The sequence below is a fragment of the Cnephaeus nilssonii genome (genome assembly GCF_951640355.1).
Source record: "Cnephaeus nilssonii genome assembly, chromosome: X".
In the NCBI taxonomy this organism is placed as follows: domain Eukaryota; kingdom Metazoa; phylum Chordata; class Mammalia; order Chiroptera; family Vespertilionidae; genus Cnephaeus; species Cnephaeus nilssonii.
The window spans coordinates 121,683,588-121,706,196 of NC_137071.1; the positions used below are offsets into that span (position 1 = coordinate 121,683,588).

The window sequence follows — 22,609 nt, forward strand, 5'->3', positions numbered from 1 at the left end:
TGTGTACTAACACGGAAAGGTCTCAAAGTATATTACTGCCCGGCTGGTGTGCTCAGTGGTTGAGCATGGATCTATGAACCAAGAGGTCACGGTTCCAATTCCTGGTCAGGGCACATGCCTGGGTTGCGGGCTCAATCCCCAGTGGGGGGGCATGCAGGAGGCAGCCGATCAATGATTCTCTTTTATCACTGATGTTTCTATCTCTCCCTCTCCCTTCCACTCTGAAATCAATAAAAACATACGTTTGAAAAAAAAAAGATATATTACTAAGTAAAAGAAAATCACAATCAAATGTATACAGCATAATTCTAAAATAAGAATTTTTGTACATATTTTCATCTGCTTTTTTTCTTAGGTCTCTTGTTGGTTTATGTTCGATTGTTTCCTGTTCTGTTTTATTTTTGAAATGTGTCAGATGTCCTTTGATGCTAAGAGAGTGCAAACTGAGTTAAATGGATCCAGGCCTTATCCCTTAGGCATTAATTCTGTTCCGTAAGAACACAGAGACAAATATAAAGATAAGGACAAAAACATCTGTACAACTATCAAATACATAAATAAAATATGTTTTAAAGTGTATGTTTTTAAAACTGAATAACTATGTTGGTGATTGCATAGAAAAATGTAGTTACTGGTCTGTCTCCACACCCCCCCCCTGCCCCCCCTCCCCAACTCTCCCAACTCCAGGGCTAAGCCTGCTTTGGGACTTCCCTGAATGAAATACTTCGATAAAATGGTTCTTGACTGATTCTTCGGAGGTTCATGCTGCAGCTGAAATCCCAGGGGTTCAACAGCTAAGCTGCTGAGAGATCAGAAATGACGTACTGGGGGTAAGAGATCAACTAAAGAACTTGTATGCATATAAGCATAACCAATAGACACAGTCAATGGGGGGGGTGTAGACTGGGACTGGGGGGCAGGGGCAGGCTGGGAGATGACAATGGAGGAGGAAGGGAACATATGTAATACTTTCAACAACAAAGAATTCAAAAAAAAAAAAAGAAATGACGTACTGCTTCCTCTTTCATGGGGCACTTTCTGTATTATAAATGGGACTTTACCAAACACACTGGGAAACCAAGAGGTCCCAAACCTCCAGGCTGCCATTTGTCTGTCAGCCCGACTCCAGTGCCCAAACCACTGCCCCCTGGCCACCAGCTCCTTCCCGGGCCTCAGCCCGCAGAGCTCTGGGAGTTAGGCTTTGGCAAGCAGTAAACACCCTTGCCAGCCTCCTCCTCCTCTTCTTCTTCTTCTTCTTCTTCTTCTTCTTCTTCTTCTTCTTCTTCTTCTTCTTCTTCTTCTTCTTCTTCTTCTTCTCCTCCTCCTCCTTCTTCTCCTCCTCCTTCTCCTCCTCCTTCTCCTTCTCCTTCTCCTTCTCCTTCTCCTTCTCCTTCTCCTTCTTCTTCTTTTCAAAAGGTCTTCCCCTAGCTGGTTTGGCTGAGTGGATAAAGCGTTGGACTTCGGACTGAAGAAAGGGTCCCAGGTTCAATTCCAGTCAAGGGCACATGCCCAGGTTGTGGGCTCAATCCCCAGAAGGGGGCATGCAGGAGACAGCCGGTCAATGATTCTCTCTCATCATTGATGTTTCTATCTATCTCTCCCTCTCCCTTCCTTTTTGAAATCAATAAAAATAAATTTAGAAAAATAAGGTCTTGTCTTCCCACCAGCCTTCAGAGAGCTTAGAGCCCTTACACCTCAGAAGCCCTCCTCCCTCAGCCTTAGGAAACGGGCCAGAAGGCAATGATTGGTTTTATGTTAAGATTAGAACATACATGCCAAAACCGGTTTGGCTCAGTGGATAGAGCGTCGGCCTGCGGACTGAAGGGTCCCGGGTTTGATTCCGGTCAAGGGCATGTGCCTTGGTTGCGGGCACATCCCCAGTGGGGGGTGTGCAGGAGGCAGCTGATCGATGTTTCTCTCTCATTGATGTTTCTAACTCTCTATCCCTCTCCATTCCTCTCTGTAAAAAATCAATAAAAATATTTTTTTAAAAAGATTAGAACATACAGCCTATTTGTCTACTATCCCACAGCCTAGAATATCTAGATTTTTTTTTAATTTAAAAAAAGAAAGAAAATTGTAGTTGGATGAGAAACAAAATTGTTAACAATCTTGCTTAAGCTAATGTTGTTTTGTAAAAAAAAAATCAATTATGTACTTTTAAAGTGTGCAGGATGGTCATGTAAAATGGCATAGCCACTGTGGAAGGCAACTCAGCTGTTTGTTTTTTGTTTTGTTTTGTTTAAAAAAAAAACAGATTTGTATTGATTTCAGAGAGAAAAGGAGAGGAAAAGAGAAAGAGAAACATCAATGATGAGAGAGAATCATTGATTGGCTGCCTCCTGCCTGCCCCCAACTCGGATAGAGCCCGCAGCCAGGGTATGTGGCCTTGACCAGAATCAAACCCAGGACCCTTCATTCCACAGGCTGACGCTCTAGCCACTGAGCCAAACAAGCCAGGGCTCAGCTGTTTCTTTTATTTTATTTTTAAAAATATACTTTACTGATTTTTTTTTTTTTTTTTTTTTACAGAGAGGAAGGGAGAGGGAGAGAGAGTCAGAAATATTGATGAGAGAGAAACATCGATCAGCTGGCTCCTGCACACCCCCTACTGGGGATGTGCCCACAACCAAGGTACATGCCCTTGACCGGAATTGAACCTGGGACCCTTCAGTCCGAAGGATGACGCTCTAACCACTGAACCAAACCAGCCAGGGCTTAAAAGAAACATCTTTTAAAGCTACACATCCATCTCCACAGGACCCAGCCATCGCACACTTGGGCACTTAGGCCAAAGAAGTGGAAGCTTGTAATCACAGGAAAACTGTGCTCCAGTGTTCAGAGCGGGTAATTTGTAGAAGCCGAAGACTGGGAACAAGCCAGCCGCCCTCAGCGGGTGAATGCTGGAGGGAACCCTGCTTGATCCACACCGAGGACTACAGCCGGCAATGCAGAGGGAACACCAGCGACACGTGCAGCAGCGGGCATGGCCCTCAAGGGCCCCGCGGAGTGGAAAAGGCTCAGCCAGTTACACACGCATTCTTCCACTCAGGTAGCTAATGGACTTCAGATGACAAAGCTGCAGGGATGAGGATAGAATACTGGCCCTGACCGGTTTGGCTCAGTGGATAGAGCATCGGCCTGCGGACTAAAGGGTCCCAGGTTCGATTCCAGTCAAGGGCATATGCTCGGGTTGTGGGCACGATCCCCAGTAGGGGGCGTGCAGGAGGCAGCCAATCAACGATTCTCTCTCATCATTGATATTTCTATCTCTCTCTCCCTCTCCCTTCCTCTCTGACATCAATAAAAATAAAAAAATAAAAAGAATAGAATACTGGCCCTGACCGGTTTGGCTCAGTGGACTGTAAGGTCCCAGGTTCATTCCCCTGGAGGGCATGTACCTTGGTTGCAGGCTCGATCCCCAGTAGGGGGCGTTCAGGAGGCAGCTGACCTATGTTTCTCTCTCATGGATGTTTCTAACTCTCCCTCTCCCTTCCTCTTTGTAAAAAAATTAATTAAACAAATTTTTTTTAAAAAAAAAAAGAAGAAAGAAAAAAGAATAGAATACTGGTTGCATGGGTTGGCGGGAGGAGGGGAGAGGCTGTGGCTGTAAAAGGTCAACCGGAGGGATCCTTGTGAGGGAACAGGCTGGACACTGATGGCAGTGGCGGCCCCTGGAATCTACACGTGTGATCAAAGTGCACAGCGCTGTGCGTGCGCATACACACGGGTGTACCCCGGAGCAGCTCTCGGCTGGCGTCAATGCCATTTCCTGGTGTGCGACTGTAGTGCTGACCCTAGGGAACTGCAGGAGGGGCCCAGACCTCTGAGACGTTTCCATGGAACTTCCTATCAAGTTAATTACCTCAAAATATAAGTTCACACCAAAACAACGCAAGCAGTGCATACTGTGTACAAACAAGACGATTCTCGCGGCTCTGCATGGAAAGTCCCTGCTTTCCCACATTGGAACCGACGTTGTCCCCAGTCCACAGACAGCTCACCCCCACCAAGAAGAAAGAAGCTGGCAAACATTAAGCCTAGAGGCGGAAGGAGAACGGCTGGCTTTGATTGGGCAGAACAACTGTCCGTCAGGACCGAGGGGCTGAGCTACGTAGGGTGGGCTGGGGGCGGGTCTTGTCACGAGCCAAGCGTATTTATTGGTGGAGCCAGCGAGACGGTGTAGGAAGAAAGGCGGTACTTCCTGTCGGCGGGCTGATGACGCCCTGAGACAATGGAGAGCCGCTTTGTCTCCGCCATCTCTCCCCGCCCCACACACACCGTGAATTGGCCATAGTCACCGTTCCCTAGACCCGGGGATCTCGACGTCCCCCCCTAGAGAAAAGCCACCACCGAGTCCAGGCCCCGGGAGATTCTGGGGTCTCAGTCAGGCGGCCCGCCCCCGGATCCCGGCAGGACTTGCCCACCTTCTTGACGGTGCCAGGCCCTCCAGACGGCCAGGGACAGTGTACTGGAGTCCGGAGGGGACTGGTGAGGGGAAAGGAGGCCGGGGACCCCACCCAGATGGCAAAGGGCAGGGTCACCCCGTCTCCGGCCCCGCCCAGTCCTGGCCAATGAGGGTGGCCTTGCTCCGAGCTCTTGGGAGCTCCCATCCTCCCAGGGCCCCAAATGGACCCCTCACCCCCACCCCCACTCCCCCCACACAGTCACATACACACTCATTCCCGGGCCCACTGTGTTCCAGCGCCTCCCGAGTGTACCCAGACAGTTTCTGTAAAGCATGGCCTACAAACAAAACCACCCAGGAGCCGGGTCCCGGGGAGAGGGGCACAGCGTGGAGGCCGGTCACGGGGCCTGTGCCGGCCGCCAGAGGGACTGGCTGTCCACGGCCCTGGAGGTGAGAAGGCGGGAAGGGACCGTCTTCCCCGTGGGCCCTGGCAGGGTGGGCCTGAGGGAGGGAGCCCTGCTCAGACAGGCCCGTTCTTCTGCAGGAGCCCCCGCGCTGCCGCCATCAGCTGTGCCCGCCTGCCTCTCACCTGGACAGGCCAAGGTGAGCCCTGCAGACAGAGATGGCGGCTTCTCCGGGAGGAGGTGTGATCAGGGCCATCCATCCCGGTGGTGCTCAGGCTGGGGGGGGGGGGGGGGGGAGGGGTGCGGGTGCATGGCAGCCCCTGCAGGGCGTGTTCACACCCAGGTCACTGGCCTACCCTGGGGTCTCTGATGCTGCAGATCTGACCTGGGGCCTGCGAATCGGCGATCTCACACTCTCCCTGTGATGCTGCTGCTGCTGTGCAGGGGTCCCGCTGAGAGAAGCACTTCCTTGAAGGCCTGAAGCCCCGAGGTGTGTGCCCCCTGCCCTACCTGCCCTCCGTGGGGCTGGCTCCTCTGATGGTCCCCGCGGGTCTGGGAGATGCTAGGAGGCCGCTAGCCCTCCAAGACCAGGGGCCTCCTGTGAGCAGCATCACCCTTCCTGCCTGCCTGGGCGGCCTGCAGGGCACCGTGCACAGCCCCGGCGGGGAAAGGGGTTGGGGTGCAGGGGCTCAGCGATCCCCGGGTTTGATAACAACATCTGGGCATGGAGGAGAGACAGACCAGACTGGGGCCTGGGGTGGGCTGGACAGACTCTCTGAGGAGGCAGAGGGAAGGCCCAAACCCCAGCTCGGAGATGGGAGAGGAGCCTGGGCCCAGAGAGCCGGAACGGGGATGTGGGGGCACAGAGCACCCAGAAGGTGGTTTTCTGCCTGGGAACCACCCTGACAGGTGGCAGGGGTGGGGGTGCGGCCGGCCCTCTAGCTGCTGGGAGCCTCCACCTTTCCTGCAGAATGCCCCTCACCCGGAGGGTGTCCCAGCGCCTGGGGCCAGTGCCCGGCAGCACCCTCCTTCCTCGGCCCGTCTTTGCAGGGGTCAGAGGCCCGTCCTGTTCGGCGCCACGGCGGCCTGTCCTCTCCCTGGAGCGGCAGGTGACGGGCATGGCCAGTCATGGCCCCCGTGGCCCCTCAGAGCCCAGCGCCTGAGCGTACGCTGGCTGTGGGAACAGAGGGTGGAGGAACCCTTGGCTTCCGTTGTCCACGTTTCCCCTCCTGGACCCCCTCTTCCTTTTGGGGTGTCGGGCTGTGCCCTGTGCCCTGGGCCCTGGGTCAGCTCTCTCTGCGTTAATGACAGGAGCCCTGACTCATCTCGTCACTGTTTCCCCCTCACTTTGTCACTTGTCTCCTGACTTTGTGGTTTGGGGTTGTGTTTGGTCAGGCAGACAGCTGCAGTTTCCATGCCATCAGACTCTCCAGGCTTTTCCTGATGGCTCTGGGCTTTCTTGTTGGTTGGTCTGCTTCTGACTGACTCTGAGCCCCGTCTCCATTTAAAACTGTGTATCAGCTCCCTGCTGCTGATAACAATGGCCCCAATCGCAGCGCCCTGATGGGAGTGACAGTGACCTCCCAGTGTCTGAGGGACAGGAGGCCAAAGGGCCTGGCTGGGGAGTCTGGCTCCGGGCCTGTCCCAGGCCGCAGTCAAGGCCCCAGCTGGCTGCAGCCTCGGGCCTCCCTGGTGGGGGAGGGGCTCTGCCTCCAAGATCACTCAGGCGAGGTGACAGGGGTCTCGGTGCCTCCCCACAGGGCCTGGCCACCGGGCTGCTCAGGCAGGGCTTCCCCGGGACCAGGGCAGAGGGGGGAGCGGCCCAAGATGGAAGACACAGTCTTTTTACCTCTCGACCTTCCCTCACCTCTGCCGTGTTGTTATGGGTCACACAGGTCAACGCCGGAACAGGGCTGGAGGGGAGATGGGCTGAAGGGTGTTCTGTTCACAGCAGATGAGAAGGCTGCGAGAAGGGCCTGCTCCCGAACCTGGGGGTCCAGGCGTGAGGACTCCGGGCCCCGCACAGAACAGCCCCTCCAGAACGTGTCCCTTGTCTCAGGGAGGGTGGCCAGTTCTAGCCCCGGGACCAAGCCAGGCAGGGCCCGAGCTAGCGGGGCAGGCGGCTCTTTGTCTTTAAAGGGCTGTGGACGAAACACACAAAGGGAAAGAGAAGAGAGTGCCTCCGAGCCCCGTGTGCCCGCGGTGTGTGCTCTCTGCCCTTCGCTGGGGACTTGGCAGCCCGGATGGCGGTCCCAGCCCCTGGAGCAGCTCGGGGCTCAGGGCAGGAAGCTCTTCCTCATCACAGCAGCGCTGCTCAGCGCCCTGTCAGTCCCCACCCAGGCTGGGCCACAGGATGTCCCTGACCTCCCGTGTCCCCACACACTGGCCCAGTCTTGCCTCCATTCCTTCTCCGTCCGCAGGGGCAGGGGCAGGGGCAGGGGCAGGGCAGGGGTGACCTCTGGCTGCACACAGGCTAGGTCACTCCCCTCCCCCTGCTGTCCCCTCCAGCCTTCCTCCATGCAGCCTGAAGGCTGGGGGCGGGGCGGGGGTGGAGAGGTGCAGGCAGCACTGGGGAGGGGCAGGCCCAGGAGCCCCTTCTCTTCAAGGAGGGTGTCAGTAGCCCCGGCTGGGATCTGGCGGGTTGGGGGGTGAGGGTGGCAGGTGCCAGTCTGGGGGGAGGAGGGGCGGGGGCAGCCGAGTGTCCAGTTGTTCAGGAAGGAGCTCCCACTGTGGCTGAAGGAGGCCCTTTGCATCTCGTTTCCCTGGAGACGTGCCCGCCCCAGCCCCGTGGCTCCTGGCTGGGGCCCAGAGGTGACTTCCCGATGACGCATTTGCTGGCTCTGAATTTGTCACCCAGGTTCTGTGGGCGGTGAGTGCTTCCCTTGTTGGCTCTCGCTGCTGGGCAACACGGAGCCCTCGGTGCCAGCTCCGGGCACCGCCCCGGGTGCTGTGCGTTTCTTGAACCCGGGACAGCGGGTGTCTGGGGAGCCAGGCTCCGTTTCCCGGCAGCAGGGGACGCCGGCGCGCCTCGCCCCAGGGATCCTGGCCCTGACTCTGGGGGCATCAGCCAGGGTGTGGGGACACAGGGTCGGGGCCCCTGAGACGCCCAGGCCTGGGGCAGCCCTGGCTCCTGGGCCACCTGACCTCTGACTCACCACCCCCCCTGTGCCCGCGCCGAGCCCCCTTCCCATCCCTGGGCGCTGGGCAGGAGCCACGGTGAGGAGGGCGCTGCCCTGCGGTCTGCCCGGGGCCGCCGGGCCAGGAAGCTGAGGAGGGCTGGGCGGTGCTGGGCGGGCACTGCCCCCCCCCCCCCCCCCCCCCGCTGCAGGGCCCCTTTCCTGGGGAGCTCCTCCTGGTGGCCTGCCCTGAGGATGGGCAGTCACAGCCCCACCCGGAGCCTGTCCCCATCTGCCCTCAGTGGCCTCACCCTCTGCCCGAGGACCCGGGTCCTGACCCAGGGGCACGGGTGTCTGCCCCCTCGTCTCCAGCAGCTGTGCCGACCGCAGGGCAGCCTCTGCCCCGCCCGCTGCTCAGCGATGTCCTCACCCTGCCCCTGGCTGCGGCCTCGCTGGGCGCTGGAGACCTGCCCTGACCCCCGTGCTGGTCACGGAGGTGGCGGCAGCAGCCTGACCTCCGAGCAGCTCCGTGTCCTGCAGGGAACGGCCTCCCTGGGGACGCCCGGGCCTGAGGAGGAGTCTGTGCACGACCGGCCCTGCCTCTGGGGCCCCGTCTGCGGCGGGATGGCCCGGGCCCTGCACGGGGATGAGACGTCCTGAGCCACTGAGCGCACCGAGGGCCCAGGTCAGCACCAGCACCGCGCATGCTCGCCGCCCTGGCTTGGTGTCTGCCCCCCTCGGCCCCTGGCTCCCTCCAGGTTCCCAGGGGGCTGCCCTGGAGCACCGTGGCCCCAGGCCCTGGACAGGGTGAGGCTGCCCGAGCTGGAGACCCAGCGGGAACCCCAAGGGCCCCCAGAGGAATGTTCCCCTCGTTGACATGCTGGGCTCCCTCACTGTCGGGCAGGGGGGTGGCAGCCCTACCCTGAGGGCCCAGTGCTCCCCTTTCTCCACCTGGGCCCCCAGCCTCCTGCGGGGATGGGCAGCAGGGAGGGGCAGGTGCAGAGGTGTGGCTGGGGCAGGGGTGGAGGCTGACGGTGGGGTGGGGGTCAGCTCAGCCCTCCCCCTGCCCTGCCCTGCCCTGCCCTGCCTGCACTCAGGGCAGACAGGACCTGCGGGGCGGGGCCCGGGGCCCCCAATCGGGTGACCAGCCATCTCCTCCCCATTTAGTAGGTGAGGTGGGGGAGCCTGGGAAGGCATGTGGCCGGGTCCTCCCCTCTGCTCCTGGCCCCTACTGGTGAGCAGGGCTTGGGCGTGAGGCTGGGTGACCCCCCTGTTGGCTCTGGGCTGGTGGCCAGGCCTCCACACCCAGTGTGTGACCCTGGCTCATGGCCTGGGCCTTGCCCCTCCCCGTGTCCTCCCAGCAGCCAGGATGTCATCTGGGGTTCGCTCAGTGGCTCAGTCGGGTCCCGGGCCATGTGCCCCCAGCAGCATGGGGTCCTGGTGGCTCTCTCTCCTCGTGCCAGCTGCGGGCCCTCCACTGGGCCCCTCCTGCCCGTGCCCGGCAGGGCTCAGGCTCAGGCCTGGTGTGTCCTGCATGCTCAGCCCAGGGTGGTCCCCAGGGGCCTGTTCCCCCAGGTGGGCATTTTCCATCGTTGCTGCCCCACGTGTCACAGCTGCCTGGGTGTGACAGGGCCTCTGGGGAGGGGACAGGGCTCCTGGTAGCTGGGAGCCATCTCCGTGGGGGGCCCACCAGGCAGGGATTTGGGAGAGGCTGGGGGGCAGGACTGTCTCCTCTCAGAGCGGCCAGCCTAGGAGGCGGCAGGAGGCTCTGGCATCTCAGGGAAGGGAGGTGTGTGCTGGGTGTGCAGAGTCCTGGGGGTCCACTGGGCCGAGGGGAGAAGGGGTGCCTCGGGGGGATCTCTGTTCCCCTGCTGGTGCTGCAGGTCTGTGGGCCGGGCTCTGCCTCCTCCTGTTCCCTCCCCAGCCGGGTAGCTTCCAGAAGCCTCCAGAATCCACTGCCTTTGAGGACAGTGGGAGAGAGAAGTGCTGGGCCAGCGGGTGGGGCCTGACTTATTCAGGCGTGTCCAGCGGCCCCTGGGGCAGAGTTTAGTGTGGAGACTGGCCACCCAGAGCCCAGGCAGCAGTCCAGCCCCAGGGGCAGTAACAGCGAGGGTCCAGAGCCACTGTCCAGTCCTTTAAGAACCTCAGAGCCCCTGCCAGTCCATCCTCGTGGAGCTGCAGGATGTGCATCCACTGGGTTGTCTGAGAGGCTGCCTGCTTGGTGCTGGAACCCACGTGACTCAGTAGGCGCATTCTCCAGCTTAACAGCTGGCTATTGTGCAGCATGGGGGTCAAGGCAAGGGCACCTCTGGGCCTGTCCAGTGCTGTCTGCCACTTCCCCTGGACCGTCTCAGGGAGGCCAAGTTCATGGGTGAGATCAGGAGTGGTGCTTCTTGGGCCCCACCCTTTGCCCCACCAGCAAGGGCACTCCTCTCTCAACCTCCCACCCTCAGGGTGCATCTCAGCTCCTCCCACAGCCACCTGTTCTGTCCAAGGCCCCAACAGGACTCGGCTCAGGTGGTACCCCCAAAGGAAGCAGAGATGATCTGCTGGACTGTAGGCCACTGCTGCCCCCTGCTGTGTCCCCAGCTCTGCTGGTTCCCTTGGGCGGGAAGAGGGGAGTGGATCAGGGGTGTGAGTCATCCAGTGTGAATACTGGAGCCCTCAGTTGCTATACCGGGAGGACCCCAGAGCCCTCGGGGGCTTTTGGGAGGTGAGTCCCCTTAGAGTTCGCAAGGAAGGGAAGTAGTCCCAGCCCTGGAAAATACTAGGTGGAGACCTTCGAGCCTGGGGTTCCCTTGGGGGCCCAGGGAGCACTCAAAAGCCTTTGGGTTGAAGTGCCCAGAGCACTAGGGAGCACTCAGGTTTCTTTTGGGGCTCCAGAGCTCTAGGGGTTGGGTGTGGAGAGCCCTTGGGACCACCAGAGGGGGTGTAAGAGCACTCGGGATCCCCTGATGCCCTGGGGAGTGAGCCAAGCCCAAGGGGGAGTCCTGGGATGGGGATCCAACCTCCTCAGGAGCTGTCAGAACTCCTTGGGATGGGAGTGTCCTCAGAGCCCCAGGGCAGGAGGCTGGGAGCCCTCAGCAGTCCTCCATGTGGCACATGGTGATGAATGAATATGGTTGCCCATGGGGAGTAAATGAATGAGAAGGGGGAAGACTATGTCACGTGGGTGTTGCCTCTTTTCTCATGCCAGACACCACAGTGGTTGCCAAGCACACCTACCTAGCCTCCCCCTCAGATGGAGGACCAGAGACTTGGAGCCATTCTACCCAGAAGCCATGCCATCTCTCTCCCCTTCCTTGGGATGCCCCTGGCCCAGCTCCCCTTCCTCACGCTGTCCCTTTTCTCCACCGCAGCTTTGACAGGTCAATCTTGCCCTTCGCTGGGCTCCACATACCTTTCCAGTGCAACAGCAGCCCCAGGCAGTGCTTGTGGGGGGTCCCTCCTAACATACTTAGATTTGGGATCAGTTGCTGAAACAAGCTGTGTCACTGTGCCCCTCTGGGGTCTTGGTGCACTTGTTCTGCCCCTCCCCCTCTTACAGGCTCATTGATCTGACCATCAGGTTTTACTGTCAGTGATGAGGCAGCATTCCCTGCCCCTGCCCCTGCCACCGCCACTCCCCCCATAGAGCATCCAGGTTTAGCCCTTGCACTGGGATGGCGAGGGGCAGTCTGGAAGTCTGGGGAGTCCGTGCCACAGGTGTCTGTGCACTTGGGGATGAGCCAGGTGGGAGTGGCTTGCAGCAAACAAGGGAGGCTCTGCAGCTGTGGGAGTGGTGAGAAAAATAGCAATTCATTTCTTTCATTCTTTTGAATATTTTAAATGCCCAAAAAGCATGTGTGACTTTTAAGAAAACACAAAAAAATGTGGCGAGAGTCCAGCTGGCATGGCTCAGTGGTTGGGCATCGATCTATGAACCAGGAAGTCACGGTTCGATTCCCGGTCAGGGCACATGCCCAGGTTGTGGGCTCGATCAATGATTCTCTATCATCATTGATGTTTCTATCTCTCCCTTCGTCTCTGAAACTAATAAAAGCATATTCTTTAAAAATGTGGGGAGAGACTAGGATACAGCAAAGAGAAATGGCCAGGAGCTGGAGTAGGTGGGTCCCAGTCCCAGCCCTGACCTAAGCTTGCTGTGTGGCCATAGCCAGCCGAGGGCCCCGAAGGCTCAGGAGCCCATGGGTACTTTATGGGCGCTGTGTCAAGTAAGAGGCTGCCACCTGCTGAGTCCTACCACCTGTAGCCAGGAGCTGGTCAGAGGCGAGATGGAGTGATGCCAGGGCCCCACCTGTCCTGGCAGCCTGGCCTCACCTCTGCTTCCCACCTGCCTGCATGGCGTACACGCCTATGTGCTTTCCCAACTTGTGCTGGCAGCGCACCAACAGGACGCACAGCCTCACGTGGCATTCTACCCTGGGTTCCCTCAGTACCCACTGCTATAAGCACGTGTACATATTGAAGATGATTCAATACCCATGGCAGAAAACCTGGAGATAAATAAGAATAGTCAGTTGAAGAATCCGATTACCCAGAGATGGCGGGCCATCTCAGATGACGATGACTGCCCCGTGTCACTAAACAAGCCGCTTTCCGGAAGAGAAGGCCCACCGAACACATGCTGCCCCTTAGACCCCAAGGTCAGCGTCAGCTCTTCCCGGTTAAAGCACCTGCAGCCAGCATGGTGCGCGCAGCCTCACCTGCATTTCCAGCTGGGCTTTCCATAACCTATGGTGCCGCAGTCATTTTCAAAAGTAGTCAAGAGGTCTGGCAGTAGACCCCACAAGCGAAGCCCAAATGTGTCTGTGGGTAGAATGTGCCCAAAGCAAAGGAGGAGAGCCAACAGAGCCAGGTGGGGATCTTTGCGACCTAGGGTAGAGGCCCCAGGCAGAGAAGCCCAACCCTTTCCCCAGCAAGAAGAGCCCACGCGTTAAAAATAAACTTTTTATTGTGTGTCCACGAAAACAGAAGTCAGGGCGGCCTTTGGTTAATCCCCCAACAAGGTGACAACAACAGGAGGCATGCAATGACAACAACTATGTTCTCCTCTTCAGGAGAAGGGTCTTGCCCTCCTGGGCCCTAAGGGTCAGAGGCAAGCAGGGTCAGGAGGAAGGTCAGCCCAGGCCCACCATGCTGCAGAGAGCCCAGGTCTGCTGCCTCCTAGGCAGGACAAGGTAGGACAAGGCACCCACAAGCTAGAACACACACGAAAAGTCCCCCACCCCCCTCCCCCCAACAAATACTGCTAAGGCAGTTGGCCAGCACTTCCATGAGCCGCTGGCCATGAAGCCAGCCGGACCCTCAGGTGTCCCCTTAGAAGGGGTTGCCGTCCTCAGCCTGCATGGAGTAGTAAACCAAGAGCAGGAAGGCAGCGAACACCACAAAAAGGATCAGCTGGCCCCAGAGTGGGACCTGGCGGTCCTGGCCCAGCCCAGCCCCAGGGGCCTGCTTTTCTGGCCGGATGGCTCGGCGGGCGAGCCACGAGGGGGGGCAAGATGAGGTTGAGGACATGGAAGAGGTGGAGGAGGTGGTGGGATAATAGGACATGCCCAGGGAGCTTCTGGTGATGTTGGAAACAGGGCGGTAGTGCGCGATGCTGTGGTAGGCACTGTCCCGGCCATACACGGGGCGTTCCCTGAGGCAAAGAGGGGAGCAGATGGGCCAGGAGGGTCTGGGTCCAGAATCCGTCCTGGCCCCTGGCCTTCCCCACGACTCACCTATTCTTGCCATCCTCGTCTGAAGAGAAAAAATTGTCTTCACGCACCTGAAGGAGAGAAGCGGGGTGAAGAGACCCTGTCGGGGTCAGCGTGGTCCTGTCATATCTCAGGCCAAACTTCCCTGGCTGGCCTGCCCTGCTCCAGAACCCTTCTGAACTCCTGGCCTTATGTCCACGGGGCTTTGCCACTTGCTCAGTAATTGTCCTGACTGCGTGCACCCTACCTTCTGCCCCAGGATTCTCAGAAAGAGCTCACACCTAGATCCCCAGACCGGGGTGCAAAGCATGTCCCATGTGCTCTAGTCAAACAGTTCTGACAGCGCCCCCAAAGGAAAGCCCTGACCAGGCAGGTGTCTGCGGACCCCATGTCTTCCTGGAGGCTTGAAAGCTACCATTTGCACCCAGGGGCCCCAATGATTTATCCAAACCCAGATATGACCCCCCCCCCCGAGGTTGTACCTAAGTACAGGGTGCCCGGCAGCTAGCTCACCTGGTGGTGAAAGGTGTCAGCATCTGCGAGTGCAGCGGCGGGCTGGCGGAAGCCCTTGGGTGTGCCCGCAAAATCAGGTTCACCGTAAGTTCTGGTGCTCATGTAGCTCTCCTCATAGTAGTCATCATTATAGCCTTGGGAAAGGGGGGAGGTAGCGGTAGTAGAGGGGGCAGTGGTGTCCCCCACCTGGCCCCATGGTCCGAATGTGAATCCTATTTGGGGCCTGTGACACAGCTGCCCCCCCCCTCCAGGGCTGGTGAGGGACAGTGGGGATTGAGGTCTCAGGTTCTTCCTGACACTGAGGTCCCTGAGGGAGTGGAATTGAAGATGTCAGGGCCCCTCCCACCGCCGTCTTACCCTTGCTCTGATAAAGTAAGGCGTCCTCTTTCTTGGGCAGATCGTACATATCCGAGTCCACCGATGCTGAATCTGAGTCTGAATGGGGGAGGGGGAGAGCAGGACCATTGGCCCCCAAGTTCTTTTCCTCTTGCCCCTCCCGGCCAGAGTCCCTGCCACACCCGCGCAACCCAATCCTCCCTATAGCGCAAAATACGTCCCCACAGGTGGTCAGGTGGGGCCCTGGGGTGGGGGGGGGGGTCTCACCGGAGAGCCGATAGGAGAATGAGGATGTGGACGAGTTCTGGGGCGAGAGCCTTCGCCTCTGAGTCTCGTACTCGAAGATTTTCTTTTCGTAGAGCTTGCGAGTGGAGCCTGGCCAGACATGGGGCGCAGGGGAGGGGGGGGTCAGGAAAGTGGGCCCAGAACCTGGGGAGGGAGTCCCAGGAGGGGGCGCGCAGTGCGGGCTGGTGCCCGGGAGGGGGACCCGGGAGGCGGGGGGGGGGGGGACACGGGAAGGGGAGGGGGCCGCCCGCCGCCGCATACCCACGACAGGCCCGTGCGGGATGTTGTACTGGCGCAGCACAGCGGCCAGCTCAGCGTCCGAGAGGACCGCGTAGTCGTCCATGGCGGGAGGCGGAGGCCTAGTGGCTGCCCGGGCCTGGCGACACGGGCCTAGCTACGGTTGCCTCGGAGCTCGGCGGTGGCAGCAGAGTGCCTCGGGAGCGGCAGCACTCGCGTCACGCTCGCGTCACAGTCGCGGGGTGCGCGCGCCGCGCAGGGCGGAGCCAGTCCGCTGGGAAGCAGCCAGCGCAAACCGGTCTGGCCTGGGGAGTGGGCGGGGCGGGGCTGGTGAGCCCAGACCTCACAAACGAGCGCGATTGGCTAGAGGCGGAAGAGGGGCGGGGCCTGCGCGCCCCCGGGAAGAGCCAAAGCAGCTCAGACCTGTTGGACCGTGGGAGCTGGCGGGGCTGCGCGCTCAGGGAAAGGGGAGGGGTCGGCGAGCCCGGCGTCACACGCTGTGGAGTTTGGGCTGGACGTGAGGGAGGGGCGGGGCCTGCGCGCGAGGGAAATGAGAATAGACCCGCCTGTACATGGGGGGGCGGGGCGGGGCCAGCGAGCGCAGACGTCACCCACTGGTGTGTTCGGGCGAGAAGTGAGGAGTGGGGCCCCTGCGAGTGGAACCGGCAGAAACCGGCCAGAGCCTGGAAGTGGGGCGGGGCCGGTGCGCACGGCGTGGCTTGCCTTCTCTGAGTCACGTGGGCTCGCCCCTTCCCCGCAGCCCCTGCTACCCAGAATCGGGGGGGTTTCCTGGGCCGCACCTGGCAGGCTGCCCGGGCAGTACCGGGAATGGGCCCATTCTGAGGGTGAGCCCTTGGAAAGCGCAGGGCCCGGGTCCGGCGCTGTTGCAAGCGCTTTGAGTGCGTGTGCCACACCTGGGAAGCGACCCCAGGCAGAGCCCAGGCCCTGGGTTGCCCCCAGGCCTCCCTCCCCCCAACCACCTCCCCCCTGTTCCCCTCCAGCTTTCCTGTCTGCATAGCTCTGGCCTGTGCACCTGCACCCTGCGGTCCCCACCGCTTCCCTCCCTCCCTGCTCCACCCGGGAGGAAATGGGGCACTGGGCCAGGAGGCTGCCAGCACTCCAGGAGCAAGCAGCCTTGGAAGGGGCCGGACGTGCCAATAATGGGCACTGGCATAGGACGCCGTGTGATGTGAGCACAGACAGCGGAGTGTCCGCCTGGGGTTGCCATCCACCTAGGACACTAGGGGTTTCCCTTCCTGTGTGAATGGCCCCTGCGCCCAGTGTGACCCAGGAGATGGCCAGACAAGGAGCCAATGGGGCCCTTCCAGACCCAGAGTGGCCTGCTCAGGGCTCCCAATAGGCTTGGCAGGCTCTGAGCACCTGGGTGTGCGTGGGTTTCAGTGCCATGAAAGTTTAGGACAGGGGGGTTCAGCGCCACGCCAGGACAGGGGGCCCAGGGACTGAGGGGGGGGGCAAACCACAGAAAGCACCAAGGCCTACTGAGGAGCCTGGACTGTCACTAGGAGTTGGTAAGGGCCTTTGTCAGTCAAGAGCTGTCCCATGGAGAAAGGAAAGTGGTCCCGTGGAGATTCTAAACAAAGACAGCCAGTGGAGTGTGCGGCCAACTGAGGTGCCCCTCCCTGGGCAGGCCTAGAACTGGGAACATAGGAAAAGGAGGTGCTGTCCCTGGTCTCATAGATGACAGCTGGTGATGGGGAGCAGAAGAGAGGTGGGCTCTGGGTCAGACAGGCTGGCTGGCCCAGCTGGTGCAGGGTCACAGAACAGTTCTCCATGGAGGGGAGAAGGTTGCCAGGCAGAGTGGTAAACACACGGGCCCCTGGACTGACTGCAGACAAAGACCCTCAGAAGAGTTGCTGTTGACTTGGCTTTAGCGTAACGGTGGGGCCTGCTCTGTCTCCTGAAAGATGAAGAGGAGACATGTGGATCCCCAGACACGTGTATGGCTTCAGAGCAGGGAGAGAGATGGCGTTTGGGCTCTGGGCCGCTCAGAGGCTGCCTCGTGGAATTTTGAGTTTTGGCAAGATCAGATTCCCCAGCACCTCTCCAAGCCTTCTTCTGCAATGTTGGCCCATGTCCCGGAGGCTCAGTCCTCCCCCATGCCACCCCTCCCTGTATGCATCCAAGCTGTTTCCTTATGAGGTCAAGGAATTCTAGGTCTGCCGTCTCCCCAAGGAACACCCCTCCCCCGGCACCTGCCTCGGCACTCGGCCTTTTATGTCCCCCACTGTTGTCCCACTATGAGGTCCCACCATAGACGGCACCAGGAGTCTGAACTGTGATGGTCCCCTGCGCCCACCCTGTGGGCTCCTGGAGCCCAAGTACAGCCCCACTGCAGGGCAGACCCATCCCAGACCACCAGAAACCAGGGGGAGCCCTTGACCATCAGAGCTGAGAGGCCCCCTGCGTCACCCCCATCACATAGAGCAGAAATCGGGAGACCAGAGAGGGAAGAGACTTGCCCAAGGGTCTCAAGTGCAGCGGTGCATTCAATGGACTGTTCCCCCAGCCAGTACCTAGTCCTCATGGCAATGACCTGGACATCTGTGGCCCAGCAGGGGTTCCGAGTCCTCAGAGGACTCCTGTTGGAGGAAATCTATGGCCTCCATGGAACTACAGCCAGGATGAAAGGGCTAGGAAGCCACCGAGTCCAAGTCCAGAGTAAGAAGGCAATTTCACCCTAGCGGGGTTGGCTCAGTGGATAGAGCGTCGGCCTGCGGACTGAAGGGTCCTGGGTTCAATTCCAGTCAAGGGCAAGTCCTGGGTTCGATTCCAGTTGCAGGCTCAATCCCTGGCCCTCGTCTGGGCCCGTGCGGGAGGTAGCCAATTGATGTGTCTCTCTCACATCAATGTTTCTCTCTCTTTCCCCCTCCCTGCCACTCTCTCTAAAAATCAATGGAAGGATATCCTCAGGTGAGGATTAACAAACAAAAAAGAAGACAGTTTCACCTTTAAGGATGGGGAATGGCTTCCAAGCAGTATATTGTATAACACGCAATTCCAGCCAGATTGAAAGTTGTAAGGAAAAATAGTATCAACACGAACGCATTTCTCAGCATCCATGTCCAAGGACATGATTGTTCCCTGAGCTATTCGTGTTTTCCGTAAGATCAGAATCTTCTTCAGACTTTAGCACTGGACAAAACTTAACTTTTCAAGGACGTTCGAGAGCCTTTGGCTTTTCCCCAGTGTTTGAATTCTTTGAAACAGCTCTGATAGAAACAAAAGTCATCAGATGGTGATTGTTGTGAAAATGTGTGTGTGGAAGGAAGATTGTCACAAGCAACATACAAGAGTGAATGGTCAGCGGACCAAAAGCCTCTCAAAGAACGCCTTGTGTTCCAACCCTGGAACCATTGATGCATCTGGGAGCCATTGGCATGGCCAGTTGGAGAGTCAGCCTGCCTTGGCAGCAGGAATGGAGCTGATTCTAGTGGTTTTCCAAAACCTTCAACACAAGGAGAAAAGGTCTTTCATTTATGACATTTTTTTTTTAACACCAGGGACCAGCTGGTGCTGGACAAACCTTCGTTCCCCCCAGACCTGGAAGCAGCAGGTATGAAGAACTGCATGTGTGGGAGGGGTTATGTGTGGAGGGGGAGGGAGGCAGAAGTGTAAAGAGAGGCTTCAAATGGAGGTGGGGGTTCTGGGGTCCAGTCACTTGGCCACTGCCCCCTTCATGCCCCCTCACCTATTGTAACCCTGACAATCCCTGTGGTAGGTAAGTTTCCGTCCTTGAAGGACAGCCGTGGCCATGAGCTCCAAGCAGCCACCCAATGGAGCTGAGGTCAGGCCACTGATCTATCAAGTGATCATAATCCACCTCCCTCCCCAGTGATAGTGGTGGGGGGTCCCACCAGAGCGAGCAGTGAGAGATGGAAACCCTGGCACTGCTGGGAGATCCCACCATGGGTCTAGGTAGAAAGGTCACTGGCAAGGGAGGCTTGGAGAGTGAGCACCACCTTCCCATTCGTGTTAGACTGTAGATCACCAAATTCATTTAGCAGGTGTGACCAAGCTTCTTCCTTCCTCTCCCTTCCTTTATCCCTTCCTCTCTTTTATTCTCTTTTGAAAATACATGTTTATTCAGAGAGGAATGAAGAGGGAGAGATAGAAATATCAATGATGAGAGTCATTGATTGGCTGCCTCCTGCACGCTTCCCACTGGGGATCGAGCCCGCAACCCGGGCATGTGCCCTGACTGAGAATCGAACCATGACCTCCTGGTTCATAGGTCGACGCTCAACCACTGAGCTACGTCAGCTGGGCCCCTTCCTCTCTTTTAATGAAGTAGAACAGAATAGAAAATACCCAAGTGCTTTACAGGTACTAAGGGAGGGTATTTTCGTGAAATGTTTGTTTCAGTTTTTGGTGCCAGCCTGTGTGCATGCGCACACAGACTGGCTCAGGATAGAAACAAGTCATTCTTATTGTGGGCAAAATGTTAAAACGACACTGCTTTATGTGGCCTTCCTCGGAAGTGACACTTAGGCTGAATCTGAAGCTACCAGGAAATGGGCATATAGAAGAGGAAGAGGGAGCCTGGCAGAGCCAGGGTGTGGCTGTGCCCACCCAGCTCACAAACACTTGGCTCTTTCTGGCTGCTCCTCACCGCACGCTCCCAGGCTTCGGAACGGCACCTGATCCTGCTTCTAACAATTCAGTGCCCTTCAGCAGGGGCCCAATTGGTGGCAGCTGGGCTGCTTGCTCATCACCAGGCTTCCCTGCCCCGCTGGGGCCTTGTGGCTGGTAAGCATTCAGTGGATACCTGCAAAGGCCTGTTGTTCCACTCCGCCCCAGAGGACAGAATCCCACTTGCTGGCCAGTCCAGGCTTGGGGCAAAGGTAGGGGCCGTGACTGGGTGGCTCCCTGGAGGAGGTGGCCTTTCTGGCTGTGTTGAGACGTGGGCCCTGCAGACCCTACGGGCTCTTTAGAGGACCCTACCACCACCCCCCCCCCCAATCACCCCAGCGGTCCTCGAAGGGCGGTGAGCTCATCGAGGGGGGGCACGTCGCCAGGCAGCCTGGGTGCTTGAGCTCACGGCGCGCCCCCGCCCCCCAGCCCCCCTCCCCCGCTCCTGGGCGATTTTACCAATTAAGGCTTTTTCGCCGGGCCGGGCCGGGCCGGGTGCAGGGCGGGCGCGGGGCGGGGGTGCGGCCAACAAGAAGGCAAGCGGCGGCAGCGGCCCATTCGCGTAGAGGCTCCAGGCGCGCGGCGGACGCCAGCGGAATCCCGAGGCGCTGGCTGCGGGGCGCGCAGGCAAGCCGGGCGCCACCCTGCGGTTGAGGGCCGCCCGCAGGGACAGCAGGTGAGGCCTCCGCGCGGGATGGTCACCGCGCTGCTCACGGACTCGGGGCGGGGGTGGCGAAGGCGCGCGGCGAAGCCCGAGGACGCAGGCGCCGGGCGTGCACCCAAGGCCAAGCCAAGTGCAGCTGAGGCGCCTGAGCGTGAACGCTGGGGAGACGCCCCCTGCTCCTGGGAGTGCGCTACCCAGAGGCTGCCTTCCCTAGTCTTCTCGCGAAGCTGTGGGAGCCCAAGGCCACGGGCGTCCCTGAGAAGGAGCGTGTCTGAGCACCTGGTAGGATATGGGCTCGTGTGGGTGCCCACGAGCTGCCCCAAGAGCAGGGAATAGTGTGGGGCGAAGGTGATTGACCAACTGCAAGGACACTTGGCAGCCAGTGTGCCACCTGGGAAGGCAACAGCGGGCTCTTCGCTGTCACCAATCCTCAGGGCACCAGCTGCCTTGGGCACAGGGGAGCTGGCCTGGGGCTGCTGCACTCCGTGGGGGCCAGGGCAGGGCTTCAGCCAGGTACCGAACGCAGGATCTCTTCAGACAGGCCAGATTCCTGGGCTGGGCCCTGGGCTCTGTCCCAGGTTGGCTCGGAGCTCGATGTTCACTGCCAGCCAGGATGTGAGCAGCAATATACCCAGATTCCCAGGTGCAGGGAAAGTAGGTGAAGTCCGTTGGCAGGCCCGCCTGCACGTGCTGCAGGCTGCACGGCCAAGGCGGGAGCTCAGGAGATGAGTCCCCTCATCTGCAGCACCTGGGCAACCCAGGTCTCTTCTCCCTGTGCCATGAGGAGGCTTTCTCGGCCAGCTGAAGCGCCCCTGTGGGAGGGCCTGGCCTGGGGTCTCAGGGCCGGGGGCGGGGTGGGGGGCGGGGTGTGTCTAACATCCAAGAATCTACTCCAAATAAGGGAAAATATGAAAGAGCTGGATTTAGGCTTCCAAAGACTGCCTGATCTGGGGGCTTTGTGATTGGGGCGCCATCTGGTGGTGATAAGATGTCCCCTAGGGACAAGAACCTTCTACACCCCCAGCCCTGTCTCCCCCAAATAGGGAAAGCCTAGGGCTGGAAGCCAGGCCACCTAGCTTCTGCCCACCTTTTCTGTTAGAGTTGAGTGCTGGCCAGTTACTCTGACTCAGTTTCCATGCTCTCTGAAGATTAAGGAATGAACACAGACGATCCATTTGGATGGCACTTAGTGAAAAGAATAGCAGTTCTTGATGTAATGCTGTCCTTGGGAACTTGCTTTCCAGTGGGGGCAGGGGGAGCTGAAGGACAACTTAGCGTGTCTTGAACGGAGCCTGGCAGGAAGGGGTCCATCCGGGTTCCCCCTTCACAGCTCTCCCTCCCACCTTCACTCCAGTTCACAAGACACTGGTGTGGAGTTTTGTGCAGGTGTGGTGGGAAGTGCTCGGGAGAGGGGAGAGTGCGCAGGAGGCGGGCCTCAGATTGGGAAATGGCATTTGGAGTCTCTACCACCACCATGGGTGGGGAAAACCAGTCGTGTGACAGGTAGCCCCTACGTGAGCATGCTGGCGGGTAGGGAAGATGCCCGCTGGGACCATAGCCCCACCGTGGGTAATGCCGGCACTTAGTCATGCAAGAGTCAACCATATTTGGACATGACATGCTGGCTGAACCGGGGCTTGCTGTCCCACTGGTCTTTAGCAGATAACTTAATTATGGCTAGTCTGCAGCTCAATCTAAGAATCCAGTAGGAGGGACAGAGACCTAAAGAAGGGAACATACTGGAGAAGGGAGGCACATGGGACTGGGAGGAGTAAGCCCACTCTGGGGATGAAGGCTTCTCTTGATTGAAGAGGGTGGCAGTGAGTGTCTCCAATAGGCCTCTTGCTGGTGCCCATGTCCCCACATCAGCCTCCTCACTGTCGCCAGACTTTTCTACTAGAAAATTAATTTTGAGTGAGTAGTTCCCCATTGCCCTGGCAACACAGCCCAGGCCTTAGCAGTCTTCTCTGGTTTGTCCCTCTCAGTCCCCTGCTCCCACCCTGTTCTCAGAAGGGGCCCCTCTGCATGGCCACAGCCCTGAAGCCCACCCAGACCCAGGTGCTCAGAGCCTGCCAAGCCTTATTGGAAGCCAGGAGCCAATGGAAGGGGCCCCTGGCCTCCTGCCTGGCCACAACTGGGCTCCGGGACCAGTTAGACAAGAGAGGAAACCCCTAGTGCCCCAGGTGGACAGCAACCCCAGGCGGACACTCGCTGTCTGTGCTCACATCACACGCACGCGGTGCCCTCTGCCAATGCCCATTGGCACACCGGGCCCCTTCCAAGGCTGCTTGCTCCTG

General features: G+C 58.9%; 2 protein-coding genes and 1 long non-coding RNA gene across 4 annotated transcripts in view; 2 read left to right on the plus strand and 1 right to left on the minus strand.

The window, feature by feature from the left end:
- The first annotated feature begins 4,238 nt into the window (after positions 1-4,238).
- On the plus strand, positions 4,239-5,529 carry LOC307095830. Its single transcript, XR_013813232.1, has 4 exons — positions 4,239-4,491; positions 4,706-4,858; positions 4,953-5,011; positions 5,191-5,529. It is a non-coding gene; the product is annotated as an uncharacterized lncRNA (long non-coding RNA).
- Positions 5,530-12,864: 7,335 nt separating this feature from the next.
- EMD (emerin) lies at positions 12,865-15,439 on the minus strand. Its single transcript, XM_079765393.1, has 6 exons — positions 15,023-15,439; positions 14,744-14,851; positions 14,498-14,575; positions 14,141-14,274; positions 13,652-13,698; positions 12,865-13,569 (listed from the first exon to the last, which is right to left on the minus strand). Exons 1-6 carry the CDS (start codon positions 15,102-15,104, stop codon positions 13,248-13,250), a joined length of 771 nt encoding a protein of 256 aa, XP_079621519.1. The 5' UTR covers positions 15,105-15,439; the 3' UTR covers positions 12,865-13,247.
- Positions 15,440-20,170: 4,731 nt separating this feature from the next.
- Positions 20,171-22,609, plus strand: part of FLNA (filamin A) — a 28,591-nt gene continuing 26,152 nt past the window's right edge. For both annotated transcript variants that reach the window (XM_079765391.1, XM_079765392.1), the window contains exon 1: positions 20,171-20,324. The gene's annotated coding sequence lies outside the window, so the exon portion shown is untranslated. The remainder of the gene's footprint in view (positions 20,325-22,609) is intronic.

What these genes read in the sequence shown, in the direction of transcription:
- EMD (XM_079765393.1), bottom strand. Translation starts at nt 15,104, where the DNA reads ATGGACGACTACGCGGTCCTCTCGGACGCTGAGCTGGCCGCTGTGCTG. An exon ending in CTGACACCTTTCACCACCAG is followed by an intron (nt 13,699 to 14,140) that starts GTGAGCTAGCTG and finishes TCTCTCCTTCAG; the next exon opens with GTGCGTGAAGACAATTTTTT. An exon ending in GACGAGGATGGCAAGAATAG is followed by an intron (nt 13,570 to 13,651) that starts GTGAGTCGTGGG and finishes TCTTTGCCTCAG; the next exon opens with GGAACGCCCCGTGTATGGCC.